General features: G+C 44.8%; 1 protein-coding gene across 2 annotated transcripts in view; it reads left to right on the top strand.

Annotated features, from left to right (window-relative positions):
- Positions 1-2,130: 2,130 nt before the first annotated feature.
- The window catches only part of LOC148515100 (CD209 antigen-like protein C), a 122,601-nt gene continuing 108,900 nt past the window's right edge, over positions 2,131-15,831 (top strand). Inside the window, exon 1 of one of the 2 annotated variants that reach the window (XM_088480445.1) lies at positions 2,131-2,301. In XM_088480445.1, the coding sequence (XP_088336571.1) occupies positions 2,286-2,301 (16 nt within the window). In that variant the 5' untranslated portion in view covers positions 2,131-2,285. Of the gene's footprint in view, positions 2,302-2,340; positions 2,360-15,831 lie in introns of those variants that run through there. The other variant, XM_088480446.1, reaches the window with a different exon arrangement.

Raw genomic sequence — 15,831 nt, forward strand, 5'->3', positions numbered from 1 at the left:
CACCGCAGGGCCTTGGCTAACCATTAGAGAGTGCCTGGTGTGGGCCCCTTTATAAATATATAGTTTTTAAAGTAGTAAATACATAATTTGTGATAATGTGCCAGATTGATAACAGCAATCCATTGTAGTGAATACACCATAATCCTGGGAATTCAGTATAATGTAACTTATAAACAGGCTGGAACATGACCCATAGAAGAGGGAGAGGGGCCCTCAAGCAGTGGGGCCCACCGGGGATTTCCCCTGTACCCCTGTGTGCTAGTCCGACCCTGCCTCAATAGCATCGTTTTTAGTGGATGCATTTTACGCCTGCAATTTGAGGCTCAATTTTGTCCAGCTCCACACCAGCCCTTTAGTGTCTTTTCATGTTTTCTGGAGCTCCATGTTCCTCGGGACTTCCGGTTCCTGGTGACCGGCCAACTTACTGTATGTCCCTGTATCTGCAGAGGCTAGGGCCCCAGTCTGGCTTTACCTTTTCTAAAGACTATATAAAAGTGTAACATAACATTTTTAACTGCATGTCGTTAACACATACCATTATTTAATATACCTGGGGGAAGTACAAGAAGAGTGGGTACCTTTATTAACAGTGTATGGTATCTTACTCTTGTCCTAGTGTCATCCTCCAAGTTGGCTTTGAGCACTATTTGATAGTATCTATCTTATTACATTGTGAGCCAAAACTTGTATAAATATACATATTTAAAAAAAAATAACCAATTAACCAATAATTTATATAGAGTGTTTCACTTTATTTGTAGATGAACTTTTAGTTATGCTACTTTCCATGCATTTTGTTCGCTCTCAGGACCTGATTCAGACCTGTTCGCTAGGATGTGTTCGCTTGTAGCTGGCTGATTCTGCGCATGTGTACGCATCACAATGCGCGTGCACGAACCAGTGCGAGAGATCGGGAAGCGTTAGCTCGCTGCGCATAGACTGCCCAGCAGAGTGAGTGACAGGAGAAGTCGTTTGTGGGTGGTGACAGGGGCTGGCCACTTGAAACGGGAGAGTGGAGGTGTGAACGCAGGCGTGCCAGAGCGTTTCGAAGCCGTTTCAGAGGCGTGCATAATTAACAGGCAACGTTATTGTACATGTCAACTGGTTGAATAATACACTGAAATGGTTGCCGTGCTCAAGGTAGGGTATAGTCAACCTCAAGTGCTGCGCTCGCTTCCGATGGTACCCGATGTACCGATGGTTGCGTACATTTCCTGGAAATGACGTGCGCAAGTGGGCGTCTTAAGACAGACTGGTGGGCATCTGCATACACAAAGTGATCGCACGCCAAGACATAGTGGGCATACTTATGCCTTGCCGTGCGATTGCCTGCCGTGCCGTCACTTAGCCGAATTAACATACGATGGATGCAAGTGTACGCATCTAGCGAGCGGCTCTGAATGAGCTCCTCAGTCCACAGTTTTTGCTTCCAATTGGTGTCTTCGGAGCTGGTGAAGAAATTGAGCTTGGTCACACTCTTAAGCAGTTCTGCAGGTCCATGCAAATGATGGGCATACCTACAAGTTTGTACTGCCAAGCCGAGCTTTGGGCTCTTTAAGGTTCTTCTGTGCTGCCTCATTTTGGGCAGTCTGGGTGAGCTGCCATCTTTACACACAGACATAGGTACAAAAACAGGCTCAATGATTTCCTATTTATAAAACTGCTTTTTCATTGCCCTTTTCTTCTCAATTGCAAGCGACCCCTCATCAGCCGTAATGTGACACTGTCATTAATGTGTTTTTCAGGCCTGGCTAAACCTGGGAACTTCAGTGATATAGGAAAAAACCTGACAGTAAATACCGGTGAGTATAGAGTATGCCTACATCACCTTATACCAGGGCCGGACTGGCCATCTGGCAATTTTGGCAAATGCCAGAAGGGCCGATGCCAAGGTGGGCCGGTCCGGTTCCTGAGATGCCCGGCGCGCACCACTTGTGAAAAAAAATTATATAAGAAAAATACCTCCCAAAATGGCCGCCCTGTAATAGCCAGAGCCCCGAGGGAGAGGTGGGCTCTAGTGTCCGTATTACAGCACATGCTCGGCTGGAGGCGGAGCTATTGGTTCCTTGGATGTTGCACATCATAGGTGCACACCCCTCCGATCACAAGAGCGCCAAATCCCCGCGGGTACCCCCCCCCCCCCGCGATAACAACAGTGCACATCGCCGCAGATAACCCTCCGGGATCAAAACGGCCCCCTCCGCGGGTGCCGCCGTCCCTCTTCCCACCGCGATCATAGTAGCACCCCATCCCACGTGATCACAGGAGCATCACTGACCCTGTCGATGATAACAGCGGCAGGTAGGTGCTGATGCTGAAACCCCCTTGCAGTGCTGTGTGTGTATATATATGCACTTAGGTATTTATATGTGTGTATATATATATATAGGTGTATATATACATATATATGTATGTGTATATATATATATATGTGTATATATATATAGTGTATGTGTGTATATATATATATATATATATATGTGTGTGTATGTATGTACATGTATGTGTGTGTGTGTATATATATATATATATATATATATATATATATATATATATACACATTGCGCTTAGTTAATTGAACCAGCATTAGAGAGCTGATTGTCTATTGGAGTTTGAACTTTAGTGCAGTACTCTAATGCACAGGCGGTCAGATAAAACCTGTCAGATTTTAACAATAACTATCCTATCGTTAAAATCTGACAGTTTCTGCCCCTGCAAACGATGGTCGATGCGCGGGCACAAATGGTCGTTATGGACCATAGGCCCTGATTCAGAGCCGGACGCTCTGACGAGAGCGCTCGCTCTGAATCAGGGCCCACCTCCATAAATATGGAGCGTCCCCCTGGACGCTCGTATAGCTGTGGGTCACCACCCACAGCATATTCGAGCGTGCAGGATGATGGTCGTGGTGGTCTTGACCATCGCGACCATCGCCACTGCGAGCAGAAGCCTACGGTTGAGTTTCTCAACCGCAAGGCCAGGAGTGATTTTGGCTCTATCAGAGCCAAAATCACTCCCACTGACATCACTAGTGATGTCAGTGGGGCCGGCTTCTGACGGTAGGCTTTCCCTTGGGAACGCCTCCGTCCGGCAGGCACGCCCACCAAAGGGGGCATGCTGTCAATCAACATCGACAGCACGCCCCCTTTGATCAGACACTACGAGCGAAGGAAAGTCCTTCGCTCGTCGCGTCTCGCGCATGCGCACGACGGAGCTCCCTCCGTCGTGCGCATGCGCAGTGCAGACCATCGACCCACTTGCGAGCGGACAGCCGCTCGCGAGTGGGTCTGAATCAGGGCCATAGTCCGTAGTCCGTGCATGCAGGCCAACCTGGTCGATATTGACCAGGTTAGCCTGTTTACTATAGGGACCCGTGATCGTTAATCGCGGGTCTTTATAGTCGTTAGGGAGTTAATGCATGTGTTGGATGCTCGATAACGATCATCCAACACATGCAGGACAATCAGATAACGATCTTTATCTGTTTGTCGCTGTGTCTGACTGTGTGTATGCACCTTTACATTGTGCTTATTGTTATATTGTGTACCGTGCTCTGGACTGGCTGTTGGCCATTTAGATGGATTCTTATATTGTGTCTGGAGCCATCGGTTGTTCCATTATTCATGTCTTATGTGCTATTTATTATTGTTTTTCTATGCTAGAGGGTTCCGGAGGGTTGTGTCAGTTTGATTATTTTTAGCTTAATATTATGGTGTAATTGATATTGATGTTACTTTCCATGGCATCGTGGGCTGTCCCTCCAGGCGGGGATGGGTGGCGCAACACTAGACCCTGGACCCGGAAGGAGTGATTGTGTATTGGGTGCCATGATCGCATCTCTGGCCCGCGTCGCATGAGAGTGACGTCATCACCCGGCGCCGGGATGGACACAGGGATGCACGAGCTGAACTGTGGTATATAAGGTATGTACCCATCCTCCTGGGTACTGGTTCCAACCCATCACCAGAACTTTTATTACCTTGACAGTTTGCCACCCTGTCTCATGACCATTATGTAGGTAGGGCGACCGGGGGTAAAATATCGACTGGTCGGGCATGCCGGATCATCCAGCCTGCCCGTCCGGTGTGATATTTATTTATTGTATTATATCAAATAGAGAATAATTAGAGACTTCACATCAACGTTTCGGTCTGGTACATGGATCTTTGTCAAGATATGGGGGTGTATAGTGTGTTTGGTCCACGTATGTCGTTATCGTGACAAAGGTCCACTTACCAGACTGAAATGTTGAAGTGAAGTTTCTGATTATTATCTATGTGATATTATATAATAAATAAATATTGCATCGGACGGGCAGGCTGGACGATCCGGCATGCCCGACCAGTCGATATTTTACCCTCGGTCGCCCTACATACACAATGGTCATGAGACAGGGTGGCAAACTGTCAAGGTAATAAAAGTTCTGGTGATGGGTTGGAACCGGGACCCAGGAGGATGGGTACAAAGTACCCAAGTCTCTTTACGGGCATGGGAGTACAGGAGAAGTGTAACCAACATCTCCAATATGCAGCAACCACACACAACTCAACTCGCACCTTTACAGCAGCTCACATTATAATCATGCTGTAAATGAGAGGGAGTTGCCATGCCCTCCCATGTAGTCATGCACTCCCACCATACCTGGGCCTGCTGAGTGTCTTGGCAGCGATGCTGGGACCACCCTATGTATGTAATGACCATTATGGTGTATGGCATAATGTGTAAGGGCCATTACGGTGTGTGGCATAATAATGTTTAAGGGACATTACTGTGCTGTGTAATGTGACTGAGGGGCATTACTGTGTGGCATAATTTGAATTGAGGGTACTATCGTGTGGTCAAGCCTTTTCCCAGCGAGACTACATCCTGTTTTTTTTTGTTTTTAAAGCGCGCCTACGGCGCGCTCTTCCCCTCCTTGGGGTGTGGAGGTGGGACACAGAGCACCAAAATATGTACTTTCAGGTCTGCTTTGGTTGTACAAATGTTTCCTCCTCCCTGTTCAGCTCCCTTGCCCTAAAAAATTCCTATAGTGATCTCTATCTAATCCTCTACAACTGCTAAACTAGGGCTCGGTCAATTGTGAAAATGCCTTTCCTTATCCTTGTATGTGATCTACACCAATGTGGTGCCAGCTTTACCTAACAGAACCAACCAAATACCAAATGTTTGACTATGGCACATGTATAAGCTCTGTAGTATGTATTTTAATACAGAGAATGCTATATACTTGTATGTTGTTAATTATAAATTATGTTATTAATTATATTTATTTATAAAAGCATAGAATAAGAAGTAGGAGGAGCCAGAAATAGTAAGGGGAGGAGTCTACGCCTAGGGCCAGATGCTGATCCCAGTGTGGGCCTCTGTGTTCTTTAAATGCCAGGGCCTATTTTTAGTCCCAGTCCGGCCCTGCTTGTATGGTTCCAATTTGTTCTTGTCGCTTACTGCATTTTTCCTCCAGAAACAAAAAATTTGCTACAGTATGTTGAAAGCAATACAATTTTTATGCCTATTTATGGATATATATATTTATTCAGAAACAAAAAATGTCCTCAGTGTTTATACCACAAATATTGTCAGTTACATCTGAGTTTGCGTCATACCTAGAAAGTTACCCTTTTTCACATACTCAATCTGACTGATTTTAACACTTTGTGTGAAAGTTGGAGAAGGACCCTGGACACAAAGGGGTCTATTCATGTAGAACATGAACTGGCTTCCGAAAAATATTACTATATATATTATCACATCAATGAGATATATATATAGTGATGTTTTGTTGTCATTCATGTACACTGTCCAGTCCGGCGACATCCTCCTGTTAAGGCCACTCCTTGATCCCGGGAAGCAGTGCGAAGACACTGACAGACATATTATCGGGAGCCTGATATGTCTTCTTCACTCTGTGCATGCGCTGGTGCCTGGGAGCAGCAGATCACGTCAGACCTGTTGTAAAGGCCGGTAGTCTAAAGGGGGTGGAGCCAGTGCCAGGCAGAGAGCTGGGAAGTATTCAGCTTCCCAGCTCTTTTCATTTCGCTGTACAGATTATGAAATCCTGAGATGACAATCAGATTACGAAATCATACATATGCCCTCAGTAGCATCGTTTTTAGTGGATGCATTTTATGCCTGCGATTTGGGGCTCAATTTTGTCCAGCTCCACACCAGCCCTTTAGTGTCTTCTCATGTTTTCTGGAGCTCCATGTTCATCAGTACTTCCAGTTTCTGGTGACCGGCCAACTTACTGTATGTCCCTGTATCTGCAGAGGCTAGGGCCCCAGTCTGGCTTTACCTTTTCTAAAGATTATATAAAAGTGTAACATAGTATTTCTACATCAGGATCCATAGGGTGTCCACAGGATACCTTGGGGGTATAGGTGATGATGTCAGGCATCGGGCACCATAGAGTTAAGTTTTCAGCCTCCCAGGATGCCACAGGGTCCCTCTCCTATACCCCGCCCCCGAGCCAAGGCATCTCAGTTTCGTTGGTGCCCGGCTCGGAGTCGGAGCACATGTTTAAAGGGGGGCTGAAATTAGCCCCTGAAGTTTTCTTCAACGGCAGCTGTGGCTGCACATCTGGGAGTACAGCATGGACAGTCAGTACTGATGTCCATGCGGTCTCCCCTTCACCCCGCCGGTACCAGAACGCCGGTACTGATCCGGGGATGCTGGTAAGTATCTGGGGTCATGACTAGTGGTGACCCCAGATGCTTCAGACCGTGGCCGGATCCAAGGGGGACAGGTAAGCGGCGGGGTCCCACAGTGGGTCCCCGCTGAACAGGCAGGGGGGCTCCCTGGGGACTGGCTGCAGCGTGGAGCCAGGCAAACAACCTGCGCTTCCACTATACCCCAGGGACAGTGGACCGCGGCTGAGCAGCAAGCGCTACGGCGTTCCGGGGGTTAATTGCATGTCAGGGGAGCGCGCCTTCCCTTTTCTCAGCCGGCGCCTCCCCTGCTGCACACAGCCCTCTCTGCACCTGCCGATTTGTCCTGTGGCAGCGCTCCTCCCCCAGGCCGCCTCCTCTCTGCTCCTCGGTGGCCATCTTCTTCAAGTGTGGTGAACCATGCTGGAAGCCGAGTGTCGGAGTCATCGTGGTCTGGGTCCCCCTGCATATCTCTCCTCCGATAAGGTCAGTGTATGCAGCGCTGTGTCCTACCAGACTCTGTGTCTGTGTAGTTGAAATCAGCGCTGATAGTGCAGGGAATTGATTTTCTACTTCAGGGTCCATAGGGTATCCACAGGATACCTTGGGGTATAGGTGTGACGTCAGTTACCGGGCACCATAGAGTTAAGCTTTTCAGCCTCCCAGGATGCACTAGGGTCCCCCTCCTATACCCCGCCCCCGAGCCAAGGCACCTCAGTTTAGTTTGGTGCCCGGCCGGAGTCGGGTGCACCTGTCGGAGTGGGGGCTAGAAGAGCCCCTGAAGCTTTCTTCTATGCAGCTGTGGCTGCACATCTGGATGTACAGCATGGACAGTCAGTCCTGACGTCCATGCTGTCTTCCCTACACCCCCGCCGGTACCAGAACGCCGGTACCGATCCGGGGATGCTGGTGAGCATCTGGGGTCACAGCTAGCGGTGACCCCAGATGTTCCGGACCATGGCCGGATTCAAGGGGGACAAAGGTAAGCAGCGGGGTCCCGCGGTGGGTCCCCGCTGATCACATGGTCCTAAGTCCCCAGGCAGGGGGCTCCCTGGGGACTGGCTGCAGCGTGGAGCCAGGCGACCAACCTGCTCTTCCACTACCCCCTGGGACAGCGGACCGCAGCAGAGCGGTAGCGCTGCGGCGTCCCAGGGGTTAAATGCATGCCAGGGGAGCGCGCCTTCCCTGTCTCACAGCCGGCGCCTCCCCCGCTGCACACAGCCCTCTCGGCATGCTGCCGACTGGCCCTTTGGCAGCGCTCCTCCCCCAGGCCAGCGCGGAGGGCCTTTGTCGGCAGTGTTTGTCCATGGCGCGGCCGCTTACGGTTACAGCACCGGTACAGGAGCCACCCTGGGCTTGTTTCGCTCAGGCGCTTACAGCCTTAGTGGGCCAGTTAGCTCCGCAGCCCGCGTTTACACCGATGGGTTTGTCCCAGCAGTCAGTGGTGTCGTCACCCATGCAGGGTTTCCCACGACAATTGGTGGTACCCCACAGTCTCCCTATTTCCCCGCTGCCGGTTTCTCAGGAGCTAGCGTGGGTTAACTCCCTGACGAGTTCTGTACAGCACTTGTCGGATGTGTTGCAAGGGGAGTCTGTGATGCGGCCGCATAAACGGCCGGTGGCGTCTCTGTCGGCTCCTTATGAGGATGACGAGGGGACGTCTGATGTTGGGGAGATTCTGGATCCTTACGATCAGGATCCTCTCCAAAGTAAGGACGCTGATGCTAAGTCCAAAGTATATATTCCTGGACTTATTCGGGCGTTACCTTTTGGCCTGGCAACAGCAGGGAGTCCGCATGTTGCCGTACTTGGACGACCTGTTATTGGTGGCAGGATCTCCAGAGCTTCTGTTACCCCACTTGGACCTGACCATTGCACTGCTGCAACGGCACGGCTGGCTAATCAACTGGCAGAAGTCCACTCTAATCCCGTCTCGGAGGATTCTGCATCTTGGAGCCTTATTGGACTCGGGACAGCAAAGGATCTTCGTGACGGAGGACAAGATCTCTGCTTTACAGTCAAGGGTGCGTAGTTGTCTGCACAGCCGCCGGGTGTCCCTACACTCGGCGATGAGGTTACTGGGCTCCATGGTGTCGGCGTTCGACATGGTGGAATTCGCCCAGTTTCACTCCAGACCTCTGCAGCACCTGATCCTGTCCAAGTGGAACGGGCTGCCTCAGTCTCTGAAGTCCCAGACGATTGTGATCACCCCGGAGGTTCGCCTGTCCCTTGCTTGGTGGTTACAGACGACCCACCTCAACAAGGGACGTCCGTTCTGGGTTCCAAATTGGGTCCTGTTGACAACGGACGCCAGTCTTCGGGGCTGGGGAGCAGTTTCGGGTCCACACTTGTTCCAGGGCAGGTGGACGCCGACAGAAGTGGAGCTTCCAATAAATATCTCCGTGCGGTCTTCAATGCTCTCCAGCAGGCACATCGGTTTCTCCAGGGTCACCCGGTGCAGGTCCAGTCGGACAACGCTACCACCGTGGCCTACATAAACAGGCAAGGAGGAACTCGCAGTCGGGCGGCTCTTGTAGAGGTCTCTCGGATCCTGGTTTGGGCGGAGCGCAATTTTCCAGCCATATCAGCGGTCTTCATCCCGGGAGTGCTAAATTGGGAGGCGGACTTTCTAAGTCACCAGGACATTCATCCGGGGGAATGGTCCCTGCACCCAGACGTTTTTCAACTGCTGGTGGACAGGTGGGGTCTTCCAGAGATCGACCTCATGGCGTCCCGGCACAACAACAAGTTGCCGGTGTACGGGTCTCGCACAAGAGACGAAGGGGCGTCTCTGGTGGATGCTCTGTCCGTCCGGTGGACGTTCCGGTTCGCATACCTGTTCCCTCCGGTCTCCCTTCTTCCACGGGTAATCCGGAAATTCAAACAGGAAGGAGGGACGCTCCTGTTGATAGCTCCCGCGTGGCCCAGACGGCACTGGTTCTCAGACCTTCAGGGTCTGTCCATGGACAGTCCTCTGCGGTTGCCGCTACGACCGGACCTTCTGTCTCAAGCTCCTTGTCTTCACCCGGACCTGACTCGGCTGTCTTTGACGGCGTGGCTGTTGAGACGGCCATGCTGAGGTCCCGGGGGATTTCCGGCTCTGTGGTGCGTACCATGTTGCGAGCTCGGAAACCGTCTTCCGCGAGGATATACCATCGCGTGTGGCATACGTTCTTCCAGTGGTGTCGACCGAGAGGTTATGCACCGCGGGAGTTTCGTCTGTCTCGGATTCTCGCCTTCCTGCAAGCGGGACTAGATCATGGGCTTCGCCTTGCTTCTTTGAAGGTACAGGTTTCGGCCCTATCTGTCTGGTTTCACCGTAGGATTGCTACAATCCTGGATGTGCGCACCTTTATGCAAGGTGTTCTCCGCATTCAGCCGCCCTTTGTTCCACCTGTGGCGCCTTGGGATTTGGCTGTGGTCCTGAGGGCTCTCCAAGGACCGCCGTTTGAACCACTGAGCTCAGTGGATCTTAAATGGCTAACAGCTAAGACTGTTTTCCTTTTGGCTATTGCTTCGGCCAGACGTGTTTCTGATTTAGGGGCTCTTTCTTGTAGACCCCCTTTCTTGGTTTTTCATGGGAACAGGGCAGTGCTCCGCACTCGGCCCGAGTTTCTTCCCAAAGTTGTTTCCCAGTTTCATGTTAACGAGGAAATCGTTGTTCCGGCCTTTAACTCACCGGGTCTTTCCGTGGGTGATGCCTCTTTGGATATTGTGCGGGCCTTAAGGACTTATGTTGACCGCACTTCTTCGTTTAGGAAGTCGGACGCTTTGTTTGTCCTCTATGGCTTCCGTAAAAAGGGTTGGCCTGCTTCAAAGCAAACTTTGGCAGTCTGGATCCGTATGGCTATTTCTGAAGCTTATATTCATGAAGGCCTACCGGTTCCTCCTTCTCTGAAGGCTCATTCCACTAGGTCGGTGGGTCCTTCGTGGGCAGCTCGACGTGGTGCCTCTGCAGTCCAGATCTGCAAGGCTGCTACGTCGTCTTCTGTCCATACCTTCGTGAGGTATTACAGGTTTGACACCTTCGCCTCTCAGGATGCTTCCTTCGGGCGGCGGATTCTCCTTTCTGCACAGGAGCATCCCCACCCTTAAAGGATACTGCTTTGGGACATCCCCAAGGTATCCTGTGGATACCCTATGGACCCTGATGTAGAAAATATGAGATATGGTAAGAACTTACCTTTGTTATCTCTAATTCTACGAAGTCCATAGGGTTCCACAGGACTCCCGCCCTGAAGCACCTGTATTGCATATGGGCTTTCTTCTGATCACCGGTGTTTCCTTCTCCTTCTGGTGAGAATGTGATTCTTGTGTGTTTCCAGATCTTTTTTCTCTCTCTTTCTTCTCCTCCTCCGTCCTATGGCTTGTTACGTAACTGAGATGCCTTGGCTCGGGGGCGGAGTATAGGAGAGGGACCCTGGTGCATCCTGGGAGGCTGAAAACTTAACTCTATGGTGCTCGATGCCTGACATCACTACCTATACCCCCAAGGCATCCTGTGGAACCTTGTTGTGGAAAAATCCCGCACCACTATCCACAAAACTGGATTCGTATTATATTATATTTTCTTATATTACTTTTAGGTTCAAAACCTCATAATAACAATCATCTTCATATCAAATTTATGAGGGTGCTACCTTGATGCTATATAACATGGACAAAATATTCAAGAAGAAAGAAAGCATCCTATATGGTGCACTCAGAACCAACCTATTCTAAAACGTATACTTTTATTGGTATATAATAAAATAACATATGAGAATTGGTGAAATATTAAAATGAAATAGAAGTGTAAGAAAAAAATAGTGTGTTTAAAATATAACGGCTGCTGACGAAAACTTGTGAATCTATTGTATCTTTATTTTTAGGCTTATTTGCTCTATTTAACTGCACTGGTAATTAAAGTATTAAATTATCACAAAAGGATACTATGTATCTTAATAAATTGTATCAGAACACACTGATGTATAATTCAGCTAAATTAGATTGAGTAGTATCCTTATGTCTAAATTAAGGTTATGTTACTATTTCATCTGTGTCCTTTAATATCTCTAACACATATAAATCATTGACATAAGTATATCTAGCCAATAACTAGTATTCAATAATATTTGGTATCACTTAATAATGACTATTATTCCAAGTGCTCTAAACTATAATATCTTTCTTAAAAAGAATATTTTAGTTGTAGGTTTTATTTGATGCATTAAGTAGCTCATCATCAGCTGTTTCCCAGTTTTAATTAATTCCTGTCATTATAATTCGTCTTTGACCGTTAATAGGATACAGCTTATGAAAGTATGAATTATAAGCAAACCTGAATAAACCACTATTGTATTTGTAGCCTCGTATTTAATATTGTGTTATAGCTACTTAGCGGTTATTCCTCTCCTTGGTTCATTAACCATCAAAATAATAGAGCTCCGCTTTGATGTTACTGATTTTATTAGCTGCAATGCTGCTGCTCAATAAATAGTCTCTTACTGAGGCTATCAGTTATCACAGCAATAAACATCAACTTGTGGCATGTGTTTAAAGAACAATACCCTTGTCATCAGCTATTCCACTGTTTCAATAGTTAACCTCAACACCCGCAATAGTGCCGTTTGCTACCTCTATATATATATGAATTAACACGCTGTTATTCAGCGGTTCTCGTATATAACCTTTCATAGTCACGGCGCTAGATATCAAGTTTCCCCGAGACACAAATTGTAACTATGCCTCTGCTCACAGATTCCTCACAGATAAAAGAGCAGAAGAACTAACAGATAGGTTAAAAATAAGAGGGTACAGCAAAAGGATCATCAAAAAGGGCTATAGGATAGCCAAGAAAAGTGATAGAAAAACCTTAATCCATCCAAATAACAAAAAATTTAATAAAGAAGAAAATAAAATCAGATTTATAGGCACATTCTGTGAGGAATATAAACAGATCCAAGATATTTTGCAAAAACACTGGAATGTGATAACAACAGATATAGATCTAAAACACTCCTTGGGTGACAAAATATTAACCAGTTGGAGAAAATCTCCTAACATAGGGGACACACTGGTACATAGTCATTTTCTATCAGAAAGAACAAATAGAAAGAACAAATTTAAAATCAAGGGATGCCATCCATGTGGAACATGCAGTACATGTCAGTATATTGAACAGACAAAAGAAATTAAAGACCGTTATGGTCAAAACAGAAAATTATATGATTATATAAACTGTAAAACGATAGGAGTAATATACTGCCTTTTTTGTCCATGTGGAAAGAAATATGTGGGCCTAACAAGTAGACAATTAAGAACAAGAATCATGGAACACACAAGGAATATTAAAAATGCATCGTCTGATTTATTGAAATTTAAAAAACTAACCAGTGTGGCACGTCATTTCCTACAGTACCATCAAGGAAATCCGAATAAATTGAAGGCCACAGGCCTAGAACGGATACATTTAGGAATTAGAGGAGGAGATTTTATGAAGGAGCTCCTGAAAAAAGAAAGCAAATGGATATTTCTCTTGGATAGTGTTGATCCTCAAGGAATGAATTAATTTAATAATTTCTCTTCTTTTTTATAATAAATATCCAAGTCCATAAGATTCCTACACTGATTGTAGTATTATTACTGTTAGGAATTAATTTTATCTGTGGTCTACATTATATATGAATGTCATTATTGGGGATTATTGTATAATATATTCTATTTAATTTAATTTAATTGTCACTTATTATGGATTGGAGATGTCCCTTATATATATATATATCAATCTCATATATATGTTTAAGATTGGGTAATATGTTTATTTTTTATTATTAATTGGGGATTATAACTCACAGATAGTTTGTGGTTTATTTAATTATTTTATGTTTTTATTTTATTTTATTTTCTCTCTGTAGTATATTACAAATTATTTCACACTATAATGTGATTATCACTTCTTCACGTTATTTATATTGTTTGATCACACTTATTAATTAGCACTATTATTGTTAGATCATTATTATTTTTTCACATCACATTATATACTAGTATATGTATTAATAATGCACATATTGATATGATTTTATCAATACACTAAACAATGAATAATAATTTTAATCAATATGATTATTTATTATTATATAATAAAAATATTTCTTACACAGTTCACTTAATACATTAGTTATTATAATTTATTAATATACTAGGAGAGATGTAGCTATTTATACACACATTTAATATTTATTTATATTTTTTATATTCACTTAGATATATTTATGATATATGTATGAGATATCACATTATAATATATGATATGATCCTAATATATTAACACACTCATAATGTGACAATATAATCAATGAGGGTGATAGACAGATAAGAATGTATTGTATAGTGATGTTCATATAAATAATAATCAGTTAAACAATGGACCTTTTAGATGAATAATATAACATCTAATAATTATGACAGTTAATGGGAATAAGTAGCAATTCTGTCACTATTTTATTGAATGAAGAAATCATGTTCTGAGATTTAATGATCACTATATATGATTGACAGAGAATGTATCCAATAGGAACAAACTACAGGGAATAAAAGGCAGCGGAAGTTAAAATTCGGGTTAGCCTTGAGAAAGCCTATGGTGAAACGGCCGTTGGCGTCCTAAACGGCTGCTGAGAATAATGTGATTTTATATTGTGTTATACTGCATCTAATATGAAAGTGTTACTACATGTTGTGTCCCACTGAAACCTGATATCCAGTGCTTTGACTTGAATAAACTAACATAATAGAACAGCCGAACAGCGGCATTGTTGCACGCTGTGTCTCACTGAGCAGCGGTAAAGTTACAATTTGTGTTTCACGGAAACCCGATATCCAGTGCTGTGACTATGAGAGGTTATATAAGAGAACCACCAAGCAGCGTTACCATACATTAGTAGAGCACGGATTGCAAACGGGATTCTCTATTCCGTTTACCCGATAACAGCTACTACTTGGTATATGTCACTGTGGCACACTATAGAAATAATATGAGATCGCTGTGAATATAACAAACCAATATAATAGAACCACCAAATAGCGGCATTGTTACACGTTGTGTCTTATTGAGCAGAGGCATAGTTACAATTTGTGTCTCGGGGAAACTTGATATCTAGCGCCGTGACTATGAAAGGTTATATACGAGAACCGCTGAATAACGTTACTATACATTAACAGAGCAAGGGCTGCAAGCGGGATCCTCCATTATATCTACCAGATATTAGTTACTATTTGGTACCTATGATTATGGCAAACTACAGCTACAATATGAGATGAATCGCTGAGTAACAGCGTGTTAATTCATATATATATAGAGGTAGCAAACGGCACTATTGCGGGTGTTGAGGTTAACTATTGAAACAGTGGAATAGCTGATGACAAGGGTATTGTCCTTTAAACACATGCCACAAGTTGATGTTTATTGCTGTGATAACTGATAGCCTCAGTAAGAGACTATTTATTGAGCAGCAGCATTGCAGCTAATAAAATCAGTAACATCAAAGCAGAGTTCTATTATTTTGATGGTTAATGAACCAAGGAGAGGAATAACCGCTAAGTAGCTATAACACAATATTAAATACGAGGCTACAAATACAATATGGTTTATTCAGGTTTGCTTATAATTCATACTTTCATATGCTGTATCCTATTAACGGTCAAAGACGAATTATAATGACAGGAATTAATTAAAACTGGGAAACAGCTGATGATGAGCTACTTAATACATTAAATAAAACCTACAACTAAAATATTCTTTTTAAGAAAGATATTATAGTTTAGAGCACTTGGAATAATAGTCATTATTAAGTGACACCAAATATTATTGAATACTAGTTATTGGCTAGATATACTTATGTCAATGATTTATATGTGTTAGAGATATTAAAGGACACAGATGAAATAGTAACATAACCTTAATTTAGACATAAGGATACTACTCAATCTAATTTAGCTGAATTATACATCAGTGTGTTCTGATACAATTTATTAAGATACATAGTATCCTTTTGTGATAATTTAATACTTTAATTACCAGTGCAGTTAAATAGAGCAAATAAGCCTAGAAATAAAGATACAATAGATTCACAAGTTTTCGTCAGCAGCCGTTATATTTTAAACACACTATTTTTTTCTTACACTTCTATTTCATTTTAATATTTCA

Source organism: Taudactylus pleione, unplaced genomic scaffold (genome assembly GCF_031769625.1).
Source record: "Taudactylus pleione unplaced genomic scaffold, aTauple2 ptg000253l, whole genome shotgun sequence".
NCBI lineage: Eukaryota > Metazoa > Chordata > Amphibia > Anura > Myobatrachidae > Taudactylus > Taudactylus pleione.